At 40.9% G+C, this 17,335-nt stretch overlaps 1 protein-coding gene across 1 annotated transcript in view; it reads right to left on the bottom strand.

Moving 5' to 3' along the window:
* plxna4 (plexin A4) overlaps nt 1–17,335 on the bottom strand; it is a 324,275-nt gene that overhangs the window by 260,906 nt on the left and 46,034 nt on the right. Inside the window, exon 3 of the mRNA XM_083527925.1 lies at nt 9,469–9,651. Within this exon, the coding sequence (XP_083384051.1) occupies nt 9,469–9,651 (183 nt within the window). The remainder of the gene's footprint in view (nt 1–9,468; nt 9,652–17,335) is intronic.

The following is a 17,335-nucleotide window of genomic DNA, read 5'->3' on the forward strand; positions in this document are numbered from 1 at the left end:
ATGGTACATTCTGAATACCAATGTTACACACAGCTCTTAACTGTGCTAATATCCAACACGGCTAGTTCTCTGATGCTGCACAACCACACACACACACACACACACACACACACACACACACACACACACACACACACACACACACACACACACAGGGGCCACTGATGTAACACAGAGTCATGTGCGGTGTCATCCCACTGAGCGCCGCGAGCACTTTTTTCAATTATGGAACAGCCCTCGGGCCAAACAAGGGTGACTATAGATAACCCGAAACATTGAAGCGTGTGAAGGGCGTCGCTATTTTTAAATCCAGTTTGTGCACGAGTGTGTCGGTGATGAACGTTCGTTCACCTTTTCTTCTCCTGTCCACATGTTTATCCGTCATTATCGCCTTAATATGCGTAAGAAAAGGAAAGACAAAAGGAGAAAATGTTACTTCCTTTTCTAGGATCAATCTCCTCTCTCTGTCTTTCTCTCTCTAACTCAGTCTTTCTCTCTCGCTCGCTCGCTCTCTCTCTCTCTCTCTCTCTCTCTCTCTCGCTCGTTTCTTTCGTTCTTTCTTTCTTTCCTTCTCTCTCTCTCTTTAATAAGGCGGCCAGCGGAGGGTTCGTTTGTTCACTTCGATTGATAGACAGGCAGCACAGCAGGTTGTTGCTGTCTGAATCTCCCACAGCTAGCATGTCAGTCCCCCAAACTAGCATCTTATTTACTGTTCATGCGCCTTCCGTTTCCTTAAAAGAAATGTTCTGCCAAACACGCCACAGACTCAGTGGTTTTAGCTTTTTATTAACACAGAATTTAATTACTTGATTTCTACGTATGAGCTCATGCCATGATTGATACGGCTAAGATTACATATATGCTAACATATAAATATAAAAAGCTAGCAGGTCCATTAGACATGCCGCACAATTTTGCTTAGCTGGGCACTGTGTCGAATATCAGAGCATTCAATGGACTTTTCTGAGGTAAACCTTTAGTAATATGAGGGTACTTCTTTTTCTAAAGGTCTTTCCAGGATAATGTCAAAACCGATTTGAAGTCACGGCCGAAAAAATCCTCTTAAATCAGGTTGAAAGTTGTACAGTGTAGAAAGCTAACTTGCATGGCTCAACATTTGGATTAATATTTATTACAATATAAAGCCAGATTTAGTTTGCTAGTTTGCTAGCAATATAAGCAATATACTGTATTCTCTATCTACGATTAATCCTTCTATCTTTTTGTCCGGTGCTTTAGTTCTAAAAACTACATTTTCTTGCCAACAGTCCGTCCTTAAGCTCTCACTAAACACAGATCTGTAGATGATGAACAGATCACACCAAGTGATATCCAGTGCTGAGCATCTCCATCGAAAAGTCAGTTTCTGGCATTTTCTGTATAAGACTCGATGTAACTGCGGGGAAAGAAATGTCTGTATAGAGAGCGTGATCAAAAGATAAACAGCGGTGGAACAAAAGAGAAAATGGCTCTGGATCTGCTGTAATATACCATAACACACGAGGCCCAGAAGCTCGGCTGCTATGGCAACGCTGCCGGTGGATTCATAGGCGGAAAGGAGGGAAGTGGAAGTTTTTTCCACGTCTCCCGGAGACGACACATTCGGGACAAACATGGTGAAGTGTCTCTTGCGTCTCGGTGTCGATCCTGGTCTTTGGGTTATTATGAAGCAAATTTATAGGGTTTTTACCAAAGCAGCTGTTGTAAGGACAAAACACATACATAAGCACATGCATGTATATGCTGATGAAAGCATATAAACACATAGGCTAAAGCACACACATATACACGGGGGTATGTGCTTGCATGCAGACACACACACACACACACACACACACACACACACACACACACACACACACACTGCTCCTGCTGCAGAATATTTCATCATTAGGTCTCAGCACTTAATCCTCTGCTCCAGTGGCTCCACTTTTACCAATTCAATAATCTGCATTTCTAGTGAGGGTCCCCACAACTCATGCACACACACACACACACACACACACACACACACACACACACACACACATACACACACACACACACACACACACACACACACACACACACACACACAAACACACACACACACACACACACACACACACACACACACACACACACACACACACACACACAAACACACACAGTAAGGGATAAAAACAAAATGCCATCAGTAACAGCATGGTGTATAAACTCTGGCTCAAACAGTTCCTCAACCTCTGCTACATCTCTCCAGTTCGCCACTGTGTTTTTGTTTAAATCAGTATGTGTTCTGTTATTAAATCCCACTCGTTAGTTATTATAAGTTTGTGTGTTTGGTTCTTGGTTGCAAAACAAATGCCTAGAAACCCTGACCAGACGGTTACTGAGAATGTTGTTGATATTGATGTTACATACTGTATCTGACTGCTCACTTGCGACCCTTCGGATCTCATCCAATGGTATCCAACTCTCAATGGACACCTGTGCTTTCAACCAAATCCTAAAATGTGTCTTCTTTTTATATCTGTATTTGTGTTGGACTTTCATATTTTTAGCATTATCACCTACTTCTTGAAGACTTTATGTTGGCAATAAATCTATCTATCTTTTTCTTGTTCAGATAATACAATTGTTTTTCTGTGGTTTCAAGAACGATACGTAAAGTTTACAAGTTTAACGCATTACACCTCATTCCTGATTTACAGCTTCCAGACAGAAATGTTTTCGGTATACAGACATGTCTTTTTTCATGCTGACTATTTGGCAGGAAAAAATTCTCTCTATTAGACGTCCTTATGTTTATTATAGTACCTAGTACCATATTTGGACATGCTTCTTTTTCCAGCGTAAACACACGCAGATTTGCTTAGCAATGCTACCAAAGAATGTCTGGAGTTAATATGTTCAGAAATGGACATGTCCTCAACCTTCACTCCTGAATGTCGTCAGGCCAAAAGTATCTGAATTTGTGTTTGATCTTCTGTTTGATCCAGAATAACATATTTCTATTATAATGTTATTTCTTGCTCCACACAAACACACACACACACACACACACACACACTAAACGATCCATAGAATGTCAACCAGAGGTAGAAGAAGAGCAGCACTAAAGGAGACTCTGACCTTTTCCTCAGCAATAAACATCCTCCATTCACGAGCAAATTGACCCTTTCTAGCCGCTCACCACCCTTTTGACAACCAGCAATCTCCGCTATCGCTCGTGGAAAAAAAAAGGCCATCTCCTGCACGGCCGGCGTATTTCGCCATATTCAGATTGTGCACTTTTAAACCGAGCTTTTTCTCCATTTCTCTCACTCTGAAAAGAGGTCAGAGAGACTCACTTCACCTTATACTTAATGGCCCAGAAGCACACAGAAGTGTGGATGGGCGTATTCTGCTCGCACACACCTACACAGACAGCTTTTCCTCAAGGTTAGATGCTGATTGTATTGAGTGATCATGGCCACCGGATGAAGCATTATCACCTCTGTGGGTGTTGTTCAATCCGTATCTGGCTCAGCGATGCTCCCTGAGCACTAGCCCTAATTACAAAGCACTGTGGATTACAAGCTGCTTCACAATTAATAGGTCTAATTTCTCATGGAGACTGTAGCCAAAGACATATGGGCAGTTTATTAAGCAGTGAGTGAACCGGTAAATTTTTTTATGAAGATTCCCTCGCTTTCTAGGAGCCTAAAGGAACTGATGCCATAGACGCAATGGCGTGTTTTAGGGCCAAGCGAGCTCGTAACATGCTAGCGCACAAAACCATCAAACCATGGTTATAGCTCGAGAGCAACAACGAGGTTTATTAAAGGGGAAAAATGGCTGCTGTGAGACTGAGAGAATGATGGAGAACGATAGAGAGAGAGAAGTAGAGATTCTTCAAAGTCCCAAAACCCCATCTGGTCTGGGGGTTTAGCCAGAGTGCACACGGCACAGCGCGAACGTTTCAGCAAACGCAGCCATTTCAGGCGAGTGTGCGCGCTCTAAAAATATCCGTCTCAGGGGGATTCAGAAGCTGTTTACAGCTCCTCTGTGCATTTTGACGGAAAATAAGCCGCGTGCCCATGGAGCTGGGATCCAACTAAATTTCTCGCAGGATACAATGTGTAATGATTCAAATTGAATATTGTAATAATAATAATTGAATAATTTCAATGTAATGGAAAAATGTCCATTCGTTATTTTTTTACATTTGCGGCATTTGGCAGACGCCCTTATCCAGAGCAACTTACAACTGAGCAGGGGAGGGTTTAAGGGCTTTGCTCAAGGGCCCAGCAGTGGCAGTTTGGTGGTGGTGGGATTTGAACCTGTGATCTTCTGATCCAAAGCCCAATGCCTTAACCACTGAACTACCACCTTTTTTATTCTTATACAAAAATCTATAATCTATACTTTTGACACATACTGTATAAGTTAGATAAATGTCAAAAGATTGGCGGTGGTAACTCGGTGGTTAAGACATTGTAACTTAGACCAGAAGGTCATGAGTTCAATTCCCAGCACTGCCAAGCTACCACTGCTGGGTCCTTGAGCAAAGCCCTTAACCCTCAACTGTAAGTCTTAGTTGTGAATCATTCTGGATAAGGGCAGCTACCAAATGGCATAAATGTACAGGAAATGGAATCACTTCTATTGTTTTGAGCAAGTAGGTAAATTTTAAGGTATTGGTTTTTATAAGACTTAAAAAGTCACTTTAGGCAATAACAAGAGTGTTTTTTTTAATTAAACACTAGTTTCAAATTAATTAAATTAAATTGATTCATATATTATTATAACTTAGATATATTACAATATAATATATATTATTTAATGACTAATTGTCACATATTTTATATATACATATATAAATATATTTATATAATGTATTAAATATAATATAATATAATAATAACAAATTATAAATGCTTTTCATGCTAACAGAAAGGACCAAAATCCCAGATATTCTTCAGTAATTAACAGTATTAATTGCATCATCAGGTCCACAAATTTTGCTAACACCTGTTTATTTTGTAAAAGTGTACAGAACTGCAATCTCAGCATTCAAGCAAAGCAAGTCATTAGCGTAATTGCAGTATGTTTGACTAGTGCTTATTAATGAATGGGGTTCTTACGGACTTCGTTGCTTTCAATCATGTTAATTGATTAAGACAGAATGTTTGAGCTGTGGGGCTTCTCTTGTACACCTGAAGGTCTACACAATGGTAAAATGATGTTTTTCCTTCACACACTTAAATGAAACTTATTAGCTAATTTTATTACTAGATTTTGTAGATAAATCAGTGAATGCTGTAGAATGCTGCTAAAACTGTTGGCAGGTAACATTACTCACATCTATGTACATTTTGTGAACTGACTAGTGTTTTTTTTTTTTATCCTCAGGATGCGTCATATCTATGTTTATAGCTTCATAAACACACTTACAAGGCTGTCAGGGCTAATATTTATAAACCCAGCCTTTATATAAACTCCCACCAGTGATGCTAATGTTAATATTTATCCTTAGCGACTATCTGCTAATCTTCGGGTAGTAAATAGGCTTGTGAATGTGATGCACTGCTTGTCCATAACTCAGCATCAATTAAGCAAGAGGATAAACTCGTTAATTAACGAGCGGAACGCGGTGTCTTTTCATTGATGTGTTTTGTTGCGTCCGCGGCGATGACATCATGCGTTGTGTTTTCTCCGCTGAGGTCATTAGCAATCACTGGGATTGCGGCTAAAAGCTTTTAGCCGGGTGAGTTGCGTGATCTTGTGTGATTGTATATCATGTTTGTGTGTGAAAGTATTTAACATATAATAGAATTAAATTTTTTAATACAACTGAATAATAACATTCTAGGTTTATTTTTAAAAACTAGGTGCAGTTTATTGTATTAGGATCATGATTATATATAAGAGTATAATATATGTATGTATATGTATATACGAGTATAATATATGTAAATTAACCATTCATCGTGTTTTCCATCCAATAATCCATTTATTCACCCTTCCATGCATCCATCCATCCATCCATCCATCCATCCATCCATCCATCTATTTATAACCACCCTTATGACTGTTTTACAAGTTCCAGAATTAGCTATCTATCTATCTATCCATCCATCCATCCATCCCTCCATCCATCTATTCATAACCATTCTTATGACTGTTTCACAAGTTCCAGAATTAGCTATTCATCCATCCATCCATCCATCCATCCATCCATCCATCCATTAATCCATTCATCCATCCATCCATCCATCCATCCATCCATCCATCCATCCATCCATCTATTCATAACCACCCTTATGACTGTTTCACAAGTTCCAAAATTAGCTATCTATCCATCCATCCATCCATCCATCCATCCATCCATCCATCCATCCATCCATCCATCTATTCATAACCATCCTTATGACTATTTCACAAGTTCCAGAATTAGCCATCCATCCATCCATCCATCCATCCATCCATCCATCCATCCATCCATCCATCCATCCATCCATCCATAAACACTCTTATGACTGTTATGACTCTTCCATAAGTTCTAGTTCACACTATCCATCTATCTATCTATCTATCTATCTATCTATCTATCTATCTATCTATCTATCTATCTATCTATCTATCTATCTATCTATCTATCTATCTATCTATCTATCTATCTATCTATCTATTCTAGTTTTTTAATGACTACACTATAACTTAATAGTCCCTATATGCACATTACTCTACACCAGCACACAAGGCCATTTTGTGTAACACAAAGTGCTAATCAGTAAAGACTGATGGCTAGAAATGAGCAGCTCTTTAAAAAAAAATCTCTGCTCCTGACACATACTGCAGTTGCTTAAACAGTTACTCTTGACATTTGGAAGTGCCTCATCCAAAGCCTGTCGAGAAAATTGTGCTCTGCAAAATGTTCTCCCGGAACTGCTTGTTGTATTAACGGTTGAGTTCCCAGGTGCCCGGTTGACAATGCCGGAGCAGCAAAAGTCAGAAAGATTTCATGGGCCATTACGCATTACCGTACCGAGCTTCTCCATGAACAGATCCTTCATTTTCCCAGCAGTGGTTATTTATTTGGTGCTTACTTTCAGAACAGACAAGTGCCAAGAATAGCTCAATTTTTCAACCATGATGCAGATCTTCAAGATTTTTAAATATTACAAAGAAATTTGTAAGATGTTTGTAACATGTAACTCAAAGTCCATCTATCTATCTATCTATCTATCTATCTATCTATCTATCTATCTATCTATCTATCTATCTATCTATCTATCTATCTATCTATCTATCTATCTATCTATCTATCTATCTATCTATCTATCTATCTATCTATCTATCCCCAAACTGAACCCAGACTCTTTCACAAAGTTCTTGAAAGACCTCCCCATATTCATCCATCCATCCATCCATCCATCCATCCATCCATCCATCCATCCATCCATCCATCCATCCATCCATCTATCCATCCATCTATCCATGTTTTCCCTAACCTGCCACTAAAGCCAGGTAACAAATCCGAAAATTGAACACATAAATCTTATAGCTGATTAGTGCTTTATTAATCTTTGATTCCTTTATTACTGTGATAAATTTTCTATTTAGTGAATAGACAGTAAATAAACCACACCCACAAGCTACAACAGGAGCGATTGAACCATACCCACAAGCGTAACATCTATTACCAGGGTAAATATAAGATTCAAGAGCAGGGGTATCGTTTTCTTACCTAGCAATAAAACTGAACAGGCAGATTTCTTGTTTGTAGTTGAATATATTAACATACGTATATTCACCAATGCGTTTCTTTACAGTGTACAACCAAATATAAAAAAAGAACTCAGCATTATAATAGCTACACATTAAACTCGATTTCTGCCAGGATGAGTGTCTGTCTGCCTACACTGCCAAATCCCCAGAGTACAAGCTCCTTTAAGAAAAGGCACAAGAACTCATATCTAACTCGCTCCTCACTTCCCCCCTCTCGTTCTCCGTTCCCTCTCTTTGCTCTCTTTTAATGCTGTTTTCTCCTTCACACCGTGTACAGCAGGCCCCAAGATTTGTCTCGGCCACAGCTTTCAGAGGCCCAGGCAGAGGAGAGGGCAGAAGGCCCAAAGCCATCACACCGCATCATGCAATTACCCTTGACTAGCTCAGCATGAACAGAACACCCCAGAGCTCTTACTCGTTTTCTCTCTCTCTCTCTCTCTCTCTCTCTCTCTCTCTCTCTCTCTCTCTCTCTCTCTCTCTCTCTCTCTCTCTCTCTCTCTTTCTGGTTGACATCTTTCTTCACACATACTAGACATTGCAACACTAAGGCTACATAGAGAACAGTTACACTAAATGGACAGAAGTATTGGGACACCTGACTTTTCCAGCCGTATGTGGTCCTTCCCCAAACCGTTAGCACAAATTTGGAGGCACACAGTTGTATAGAAGGTTTTTGGATGCAGTGGCACAAAACCAGCTCCATGAAGATATGCTTTACATGGGTTGAAAAGAAAGACCTCCTGCTATAGAGCTCTGAATTCAACCCTAATGAGGTGAAATGAAACACTGACTGCACCCCAGGCCTCCTCACCTACTGTGCCCTTGTGGCTGAATTAGCACAAATCTCCAGAATCTAGTGGAAGATCTACCTAGAAGAGTAGAGCTTATTATAATGGCAAATGTGAAATGGGTTATTAGACACACATAGCAATCTTTGGGTCAGTTGTCCACAAATCTTTTAGCCATATAGTGTATAGTTTGTTGTTCGTCTTCTTCTTCAAAAAAGAATAATTCGTTTGGTACATCACTGAACAGCAACACACCAAAGTCAAAAGTTCACCATCAGCACCTTTTACCACCAGAAGTAGTGACACAAAAAATGATAGCAAGCAGAGATAAGAAACTGAATTTCAACAAAAAAAACCCTAAATAAACAGCGTATATCGGATAGCAGTCTGCGTGAATAGCCTGAATGCTAATTAAAGTCCCAGCCTTTTCATTACACAGATCAAATGTATAAAAATAACCTCTTATAACCTCTCATAAGCCTGTGTAGAGTGAATGTTACTCCAATAAAGATACATTATTATAATTAACATCCTTTACCTTTCAGTAAAGTTTATTATTCATAGTCACCTTTTAGCTGAATCGTATTTTTTTTTAAATGTCTCTGCTGCATCATTCACAAATGTAAAGCGGATAATATACATATAATTTTTGATTATTATTTTCTTTAAAATGGTTAGAACAGCAGCTCTCAAGAAATCCTAGAGTCCCTTAAAAGCAGGAGCAACCATTGAACAAGGCAGCAGGAAAAACTGTGTGTGACAATGTGTCTAATCTATAGACTGTACAACTCACAACACTGGTGAACCCATGAAACCAAACACGAATCGATCTCAAATTGCACATTCCGTAGCAACTCAGTTTTTCAACGAGACAATCGATCGAGTCCTGCTCGTGAGAATGAACCTAAGATGAATCCAAGCTCCTTACCTTTTTCAGCCGGCCACTTTTCGTGCCTACGTAGGCCAGCGAGTGGTTCTTGTAGACGTAGGCGATCACCGAGGTCATTTTGTCGTTGGACTCGGAGAACAGCGGAATCCCACGAACCATCTCGGATACCCCGAGCGGGGCGTTCATATCCAACCCACAGAAATTGTCGTCGATGGTCAGGAGCTGGAGAAGGCAAAAAAATTATAAAAATGTCACTTAGGTTGAGTTTCAAAATGATGAACATGGTGCTGAGAAAGCAGGGACTTCACACGGGCACACACTCTTTTATTAGAACATCTGCAATTTACAATGATATCGGTCAGTATATAAAATGAGGCCACGAGGGGAATCGGATCGAAGATGATAAGACTCATCACATCAGTTCACTGTGCATTCTTAAAAAGAAATACCCACGGCAAAAAAAACGTGACGCGGCGTCAGACGACATATAACGAATGAGTAGCGAAGGTAGATTTGGCATGGGGAATGGAATGATTTACAGCTTCTGATAAAGGCGTAACGATTTCATATTGCGACGCACCGCAGATTGATTTCTAAACAGCGCCACCAGGGTTTACACGTGTGGGATAAAATAACAGACAGGATTCCTAGTTATGATTGATGACTTGCCAGCCAATGAGTTTGCGGAATCAGAGGGGCGTGGTCGAGTGCCGGTTTGTGAATGATGGGAGGAGCCAAATGAGTGGTAAGGAGCATACACCCGTAATCAGAGAGCAACAAATGGGAGAAAAAAAGGAACACAGAGCCAAGGCAGATAGAGATGAGGTAGATGCAGATTTAGGTGTGTATGTGCCTCAAAATATTTGGAAAAAAATAAAGCCACATGCCACCAATTTCCACCACAACCATCCACAGACTTGTTTAAGGATGTGAAACGTGGGCCCATTTTGGACAAATGCCAAAATGGTCTGCAACAAAATGTCTTTAATTCGAAATACTTTCTTGAAATTTAATGGATTCCTGATTGTGAATGTACTCAGGATTACAATGCAATACGTAGATCACCTTTAAAATAGTCCCCCTGCACAGCAATACAGCGCTCACAGAGTTTCTACCACTTCTGGAATGTGTTCTAAAGGTCTTATTTTTGAAGCGTGTCAAGCACCTTCTGTGATTCGTGCTGGATATTAACAGCAAGCCGGATCTTCATCTTCAAGAAGACAAAGTCCGCAGGACCCAAATCTGGGGAGTGGGGTAGGAGCTGACGTGAGATCATGTTGTTTCTGGCGAGAAACTCACGTGTGACGAGAGCTTGGTGACACATGTTTAGAATAGCAGAGGTGGTAATCATGTGGTCAAAATAGCACCAGTTGCAAAGCTCCTGATGTACACAGGTCTTTTAGCAGACTGACTTATGAAGGTTGGTGCTCCCTGTGACTGTGCGTGAAGCCTTGTGCTGCCATCTGTTGGCATGTAACAAAACCAGTCTGGAAACATAACGTGATGACCACCTGCCTAATATTGTGTTGGACCCCCCTTTTGCTGCCAAAACAGCCTTGACCCCTTCAAAGCTAGACTCCACTAAACCCCTTAAGGTGTGCTGTGATATTTGGCACCAAGGTTATGGACCTGACTTGTTTGTTCAGGACATCCCACATATGCTCAATTGGATTAAGATCTGGGGAATTTGGAGCACAAGTCAATGCCTAAAACTCGTTGTTGTGCTCCTCAATATCCTGCTGAAAGAAGCCACAGTCATCAGGAAATACCATTTCCATGAAAGGTAATGCAGTTTAATAATGATGATTATTATTATTATTGGTTATTGATTTAAAAATTCAATTGACCACTAAATGTGACTGCTGCTTGTTCCTATGAAAAACCCTAACGCTATCCACAGTTATTATATATACAATTATAGCATATATCGAATTTTTTACATTTAATCTAGTCATAATCGTATTGTTTTATAAATGGCCAGCCCTGGTTCCCAGCACCGCGCACAAGAAAGGTCTACCACCTAATTAGTGTTAGATTTCACTTCAACGCCACACGCTAATATTACGAAGTGACAGCGTGCCAAACACGGCGACTCTGTGATGCCAGGTTGTGACAGGAAGCAAGCGGGGCCTGTCATAAATCGCAAAAACAGCCCTTTTGTGTCTGAGCCAAAACTCCCAGGCATGCGCTAAAAACTCAATTACAATGTACAACGTTGTGTTTATCTTAATGGTGACAAAGAGCAATTGCGGACGTCTGCGTGTACGGGAGACGCTCCGGTTTCTCCCGGACCGTGAAGGCGATCCAGGTGCTTCACCAGGCCGTGTCGGATCGATTCACAAGTGACCGGTGAGCGCGAGGAGGCTGGTCGGGATGCATAACGGGTGAGGATCTATTTGTCAAACATGATGCTCTTCATTAAGCAAATGGAGTGGCTGAACACGGCTTCGCTGAAATGCCTGTTTATGAGTGATCGATAGAAGAGTCGATTCTGACTGAAGAGCGAGTTAAAAGAGTGAGAGAGAAAAAGAGATAAATGGGGAAAGGAATAAGAAATATCTGACAACGCATATTGGGGCGATTCTATGCATGCGTGTCCTTTCTCCGTACATGTCTGACCTTTAAAAATGTTCTGCTGTCAGCCAAACCCCCGCACATCCATAGACCTGGCAGGCCAGACTAATGGAACTCATTTAAAGCGCCCAGATCTCGCCATCTCACCTTGCTTCGGCGAGATAAAACACCCAGCGTGTGCTGGTTCGGCTGCTCCTTGCTTTGCACACGATGAATCACCAGCCTGATTTCAAAATTCCAAATCTCGGACCACATCTTGCTTAGATCAGGAAGAAATCACTTGTAAAAAAAAAACTCAATTCTTTCCATTTGACATTTTTTACGAATATAGAAAACCCTGTCATTTCAGGAGTCGCTGGATGGAGTTGTCATCAATTGGAGACCACTTTGTGCAGCTGGGGATGGTTCCACATCAACTCAATGTTTGGAATGGATTTGGACTGTAATTAATATCAACAGTTTACTAGAATGGGTCAGAACCACGGGTTGCATTTAATCAGCTGTCACTGCGCACCTTAACAATGATGACACTTTAATGTATGGACATTCGGTAATGAGGACGAGGTTCCCTTTTGAGTCCGGTTCCTCTCAAGGTTTCTTCCCCATGACATCTCAGGGAGTTTCTTCCTTGCCACAGGCTCACTCATTAGGACTAAAAGACAGGAGGTGGAGCTGGAGGTAGCAGAGCTGAAGATGTTGAGGGTTTTCGTTGGGAGTGAATGACGATGGACAGGATTAGAAATAAGTTTATTAGAGGGACAGCACATGTAGGACGTTTTGGGAACAAAGCTGTGGGAGGTGTGATCGAGATGGTTTGGACATCTACTGAAACCTTCCCAGAAGAGTGGAAGGTATTATAAGAGCAAATGAGGACTAGATGTGAAATAGGATGTTTAAAAGGTACATAGCAACCTGTTATGTTTTATTATTTGGGGGGGGGGGATTAGGGGCTGGGTAAGAGGACAATCTATCTGAAAGGACATGCGGGGGAAAAAAGGTTGTATGGCAGATTTGAAGTGAGTAAGGGAATGTGTGAACATAGGAGGCATTATTTCTAACTGTGTTCTCCTGTCTGACAGAGACTAATGTCTTTTGGCACCGTGGCTGTGCTAGCAGCAGGCCCGGTCTTGTAACAGGGTGCATAAAGCCTCGGCATGGGTGTGGATTCTGGCGCCGCCGCAATATTTTCCGCCGCGCAACGGACACACGCGGTGTCGATCACGGCGTACACGTAGTGTTTTAATCAAATCCACTTCCTTTCTGTCAACCTTTCAGGTCACATGCACACTTTCATTACCTTGGCATGAAAAAAATCGTACAAACGCACACACACACACACACACACACACACACACACACAGAGAGACACACACACAATCTCTCCTCGCGTGCTATCGGCCCACGCCGTCGCGAAAATGACATTCCCGTAATATCCCGGCGCGCCGCGTGTCGCTCTGAGGGTGGCCCTCTAAATTCAGCACCGTAGTTATTTTATCATTTTTCTCAATCTGTCACTCCGTGCGTCCTCCCACCGTTTACGTGGCCTCCCTTCAAGAGGAGGAACACTCTGCTGCATTGTAGCCAAATTCCATGCTGCGCATCGAAAGGTGTAAAAAATACGAAGGCGGATAAAGACTCGGGAGCACAGAGCAACAAGCGAGCCTAAAAACCTGCTGATCAGAGTGCGGCAGCGTTAGGGTTTTTTTTTTTTCCCCTTCATCTGATCTGCTTCCAGATACGCAGAAAGAGACACAAAAAAAGACCGAGAGCAGAATTAGGTCACTTGGACCCAGCTTCCTGCTGTAGGACAAAGGAGTCTCTCTTTTTTTCTCTCTCTCTTGGTCCCTGGCGCCTCATTGGCCTGGTACGCAGAGCGTTGTCGGAAATCACATGCGCTTTATTCAGGGACGCTCTAGCTTTCGTCTTCTTGGGGACAAAGTGACAGGACGAGCCCGGGTAGTCTCCCGGTGGTGCAGGACGTTTCAGAGGCCTGTCATAGTGACTCCTTGACCTAATTTCAAACAAATCCCGAGTGTCGCATATTAATACAAATGAGAAGTTTGGCATTTGACTATACACACACACACACACACACACACACAGAAAAATAGTTTGTCGCCATATTATTGGTAAACATTAACATTAAAAAAACAACCCTTTTATGAGAGAAGGCAATTGCACTGTGTATTTTTGTTTCTGCTCTTATATCAGGGTTTCTGAAGGTTTTACCAAGTCAAGACTTTTTAAGACCTTTCTAAGACCAGTAAGAATGAAATTTGTTACCTATATCACAAGATCATCGCTAAACTTATCTAAAAGTATCGCTAAACGTTCACCTTCCCATAACGGAAAAAGTTAAATCCGTTTTACGCATGTGATACAATCAGAAAACGATTCGCGCCAACAACAGGAGGCTGATCGGCTGTTGCATGTTGGTCTCGTTTGCAATTCAGAGAAAAAAAAACTAAAACACTACAGAAACAACAAAAAATGTAATGAAACGTTCGGAAGTGCTGCATTGGCATTACATTGAGCACGAAAGTTGCCGTTACATGGACATCGGAAAATTAAGACTTGTTTATAATTATTTAAGAACAGCGAGATTAAAACTTTTTTAAGCCTAAAATGTAGATTTTATTTTATTTTTTTAAACTCTAAGGAAACCCTAATATATAAGCCTTAAATATGTTTTTTAATGTTTAGATGTGTCCGGTACTTGTAGGATCCCCGCCCCTTATGCAGGAAGCTCCGCCCACTGGATCTACAGCAGCAAGAAGTAAGCTTATATCATTTTACTTTCTTTTTATTTATTGCTTTTAAGGTTGTCATATGGTGATTTTGTTTGTATTTTTTGGTGAAAAAGCAACATTCCTCTCTGTGGACATGCTACTTAAAATTCTGACCAATCAGATTTCAGGATTTAAGAGTTCGCACTATGAAATGTTAGTAAATTATTAGTCTGTGAATTTCTCTCTCTGGGAGAAATGAAGTGATCGATCATCTTTTTTAATCGGTTACATTAAAAAAAAAAATTTCGCTTGTGGCAATTGTAATTCATTGTTGATAACGGTGCGATCATTCCTTTACTTTAGAGTTTACGGACACTTTCAGTCGAGTCCATTCCTTCAACTTTTTTTTCGGAATCAAACCGAGCTGCTCGCAAAAAAACTCAAAATGATAAAAGCGCAAAACCCAAAGACTAGGCAAGCAACCTGGGACGACTCGGAGACGTCTGAAACAGCCTCTCAGAAAAACCCATTCCCTACAATCGTATAATTACCCTTTCAAATGCGCTCCCCCTTTTTTTCACGCTCAAATAATATTGCACGCAGAGACTGTTGTTAGCAACAAAGACGTCGCATCCCACAAGTCTCTTCTCCGTGTTCGACGTAATTATATCAACACTCAATTATCACGCAACACAAGCCCTCGTGAGCCCCAAGAAGAGCTAAATGCGCTGATGATTGCTTCTCAGACGCCATAAATAAATAAAAGCCCAGAAGCTCAGAAAGGGGGCCGGACGGCGGATGATGGGATGAAAGGATAAAAGGATCGCTTCTTTTATTTGTTTCACTGTGTCTGCGATCTTTTCTGTCGGCTGATCCGTACTGGCCTCCATCAGGCCTGCGTGGTGGATGAAGCACAAGCTTCGAGACGGGATCTCCATACTGACTCGGGCATCTGCTGTGAGAGCGAAACAAACCGTGCGCTACTGTATGTTAAACTCGCAGATTATTAGATTCCTGAAAACACAGTTCTGCCTGTCCTCTGAAACGTCTTGTTACTTTGACGATACGATAATTTGATATTAATATATCACGATATCACGATATACAATATCTCTTATGGAGATATCATTTACATTTTTTAAATAATTTATTCTTAATAACATTTTTAAATAACTACAATCTCACCTCAAGCATCTGAAAAGATTTTGTTCTATTAAAAAATTTTTTTTACAATTATTTGTGAATAAATAAATAAATATTTTTTGTTAAATATTAATACTTTATTAAAAAACCTTTTAAATATACCAATATATCATTAATATCATTATATATATTTAATTCAAAACTAATTTTGAAAATGTTATTTATTTATTTATTTATTTATTTATTTATTTATTTATTTATTATAATTTTTAAGTACAGCTCGATACAAATTGTGTCTTGTAGAAGTTTCACTATATGGACAAAGGAACTGTAACAGATACAGAAGCATGAAATTTTCCCTTCACCCTGCTGCCTAGAAGCAAAACAGCTGTCTTCTGGTCGATCTGTGAAAGCGAGATTTCCGAGGCCTCTGGATGTAACAGAATGAGGACTAACACACGCTCGAGAGCCTGAAGAGCATCGAGGGATGAGTCACGAGCTGTAGCCAGCCTCATGACATTTTCCTGTGAGTTGCTCGAGGAAGAAAAGGGAAACTCTTCTCTGAGAAGACGTCTATCTCATCGCACCACATGCTGTGTCAAGGCCGAATTAGCATCGCCAGATATCATGGTGGCCTTTACCGGGAAATACCAACGGCGTGGAATTCTACCAAACGTCATGGGAGAAGATAAATGCATGTGTTGAAGTGTGGAGGGGACCAACCGTGGAGAATCATCAAGCTGTTAAACTTAAAGACTTTTTATGTGGATGAGAGAAAGACAAGAGCGGCTCACTATTACATCACCACCGTGACTTGGTTCTTGATATGACATGATGAGAGCATGTGATTGGATTCATTTCTTTTAGAAGTCCGAAAGAGAGAATAAGAAACATGAGGAGGAAAATTATTTTCCAGAACTGCTATATGGACTTTATGAAACTATGCTGCTGCTCACAGATGGTCACCTCTTCTCTCAGCCTGGCTTCCACTACTCTTTCCCATAACTTCATGGTGTGACTGATCAACTTTATTCCCCTGTAGTTACTGCAGGTCTGCACATCTCCCTTATTCTTAAAGACCGGTACCAGCACACTCCTTCTCCATTCCTCAGGCATCCTCTCACCTTCCAGAATCCTGTTAAACAATCTGGTTAAAAACTCCACTGCATCTCTCCTAAACATCTCCATACTTCTACAAGGTACTTCCTCTCATTTTCCTCTTTCATCAGCTGCTCAAATACTCAATCTTCTAAACACACTCTCCTCACTAGTCAACACATTTCCACCTCCATCCTTTATTGCTCTAACTTGCAGCACATCCTTCCCAGCTCGGTCCCTCTGCCTGGTCAATCGCTACAAATCCTTTTCTCCTTCCTTATTGTCCAACATCTCCTACAGCTCCTCGTATGCCTTTTCCTTGGCTTTCACCACATCCCTCTTTACCTGCTGCCGCATCTCCT

Source organism: Silurus aristotelis (assembly GCF_946808225.1).
Source record: "Silurus aristotelis genome assembly, chromosome: 24".
NCBI classification, from domain to species: Eukaryota; Metazoa; Chordata; class Actinopteri; order Siluriformes; family Siluridae; genus Silurus; species Silurus aristotelis.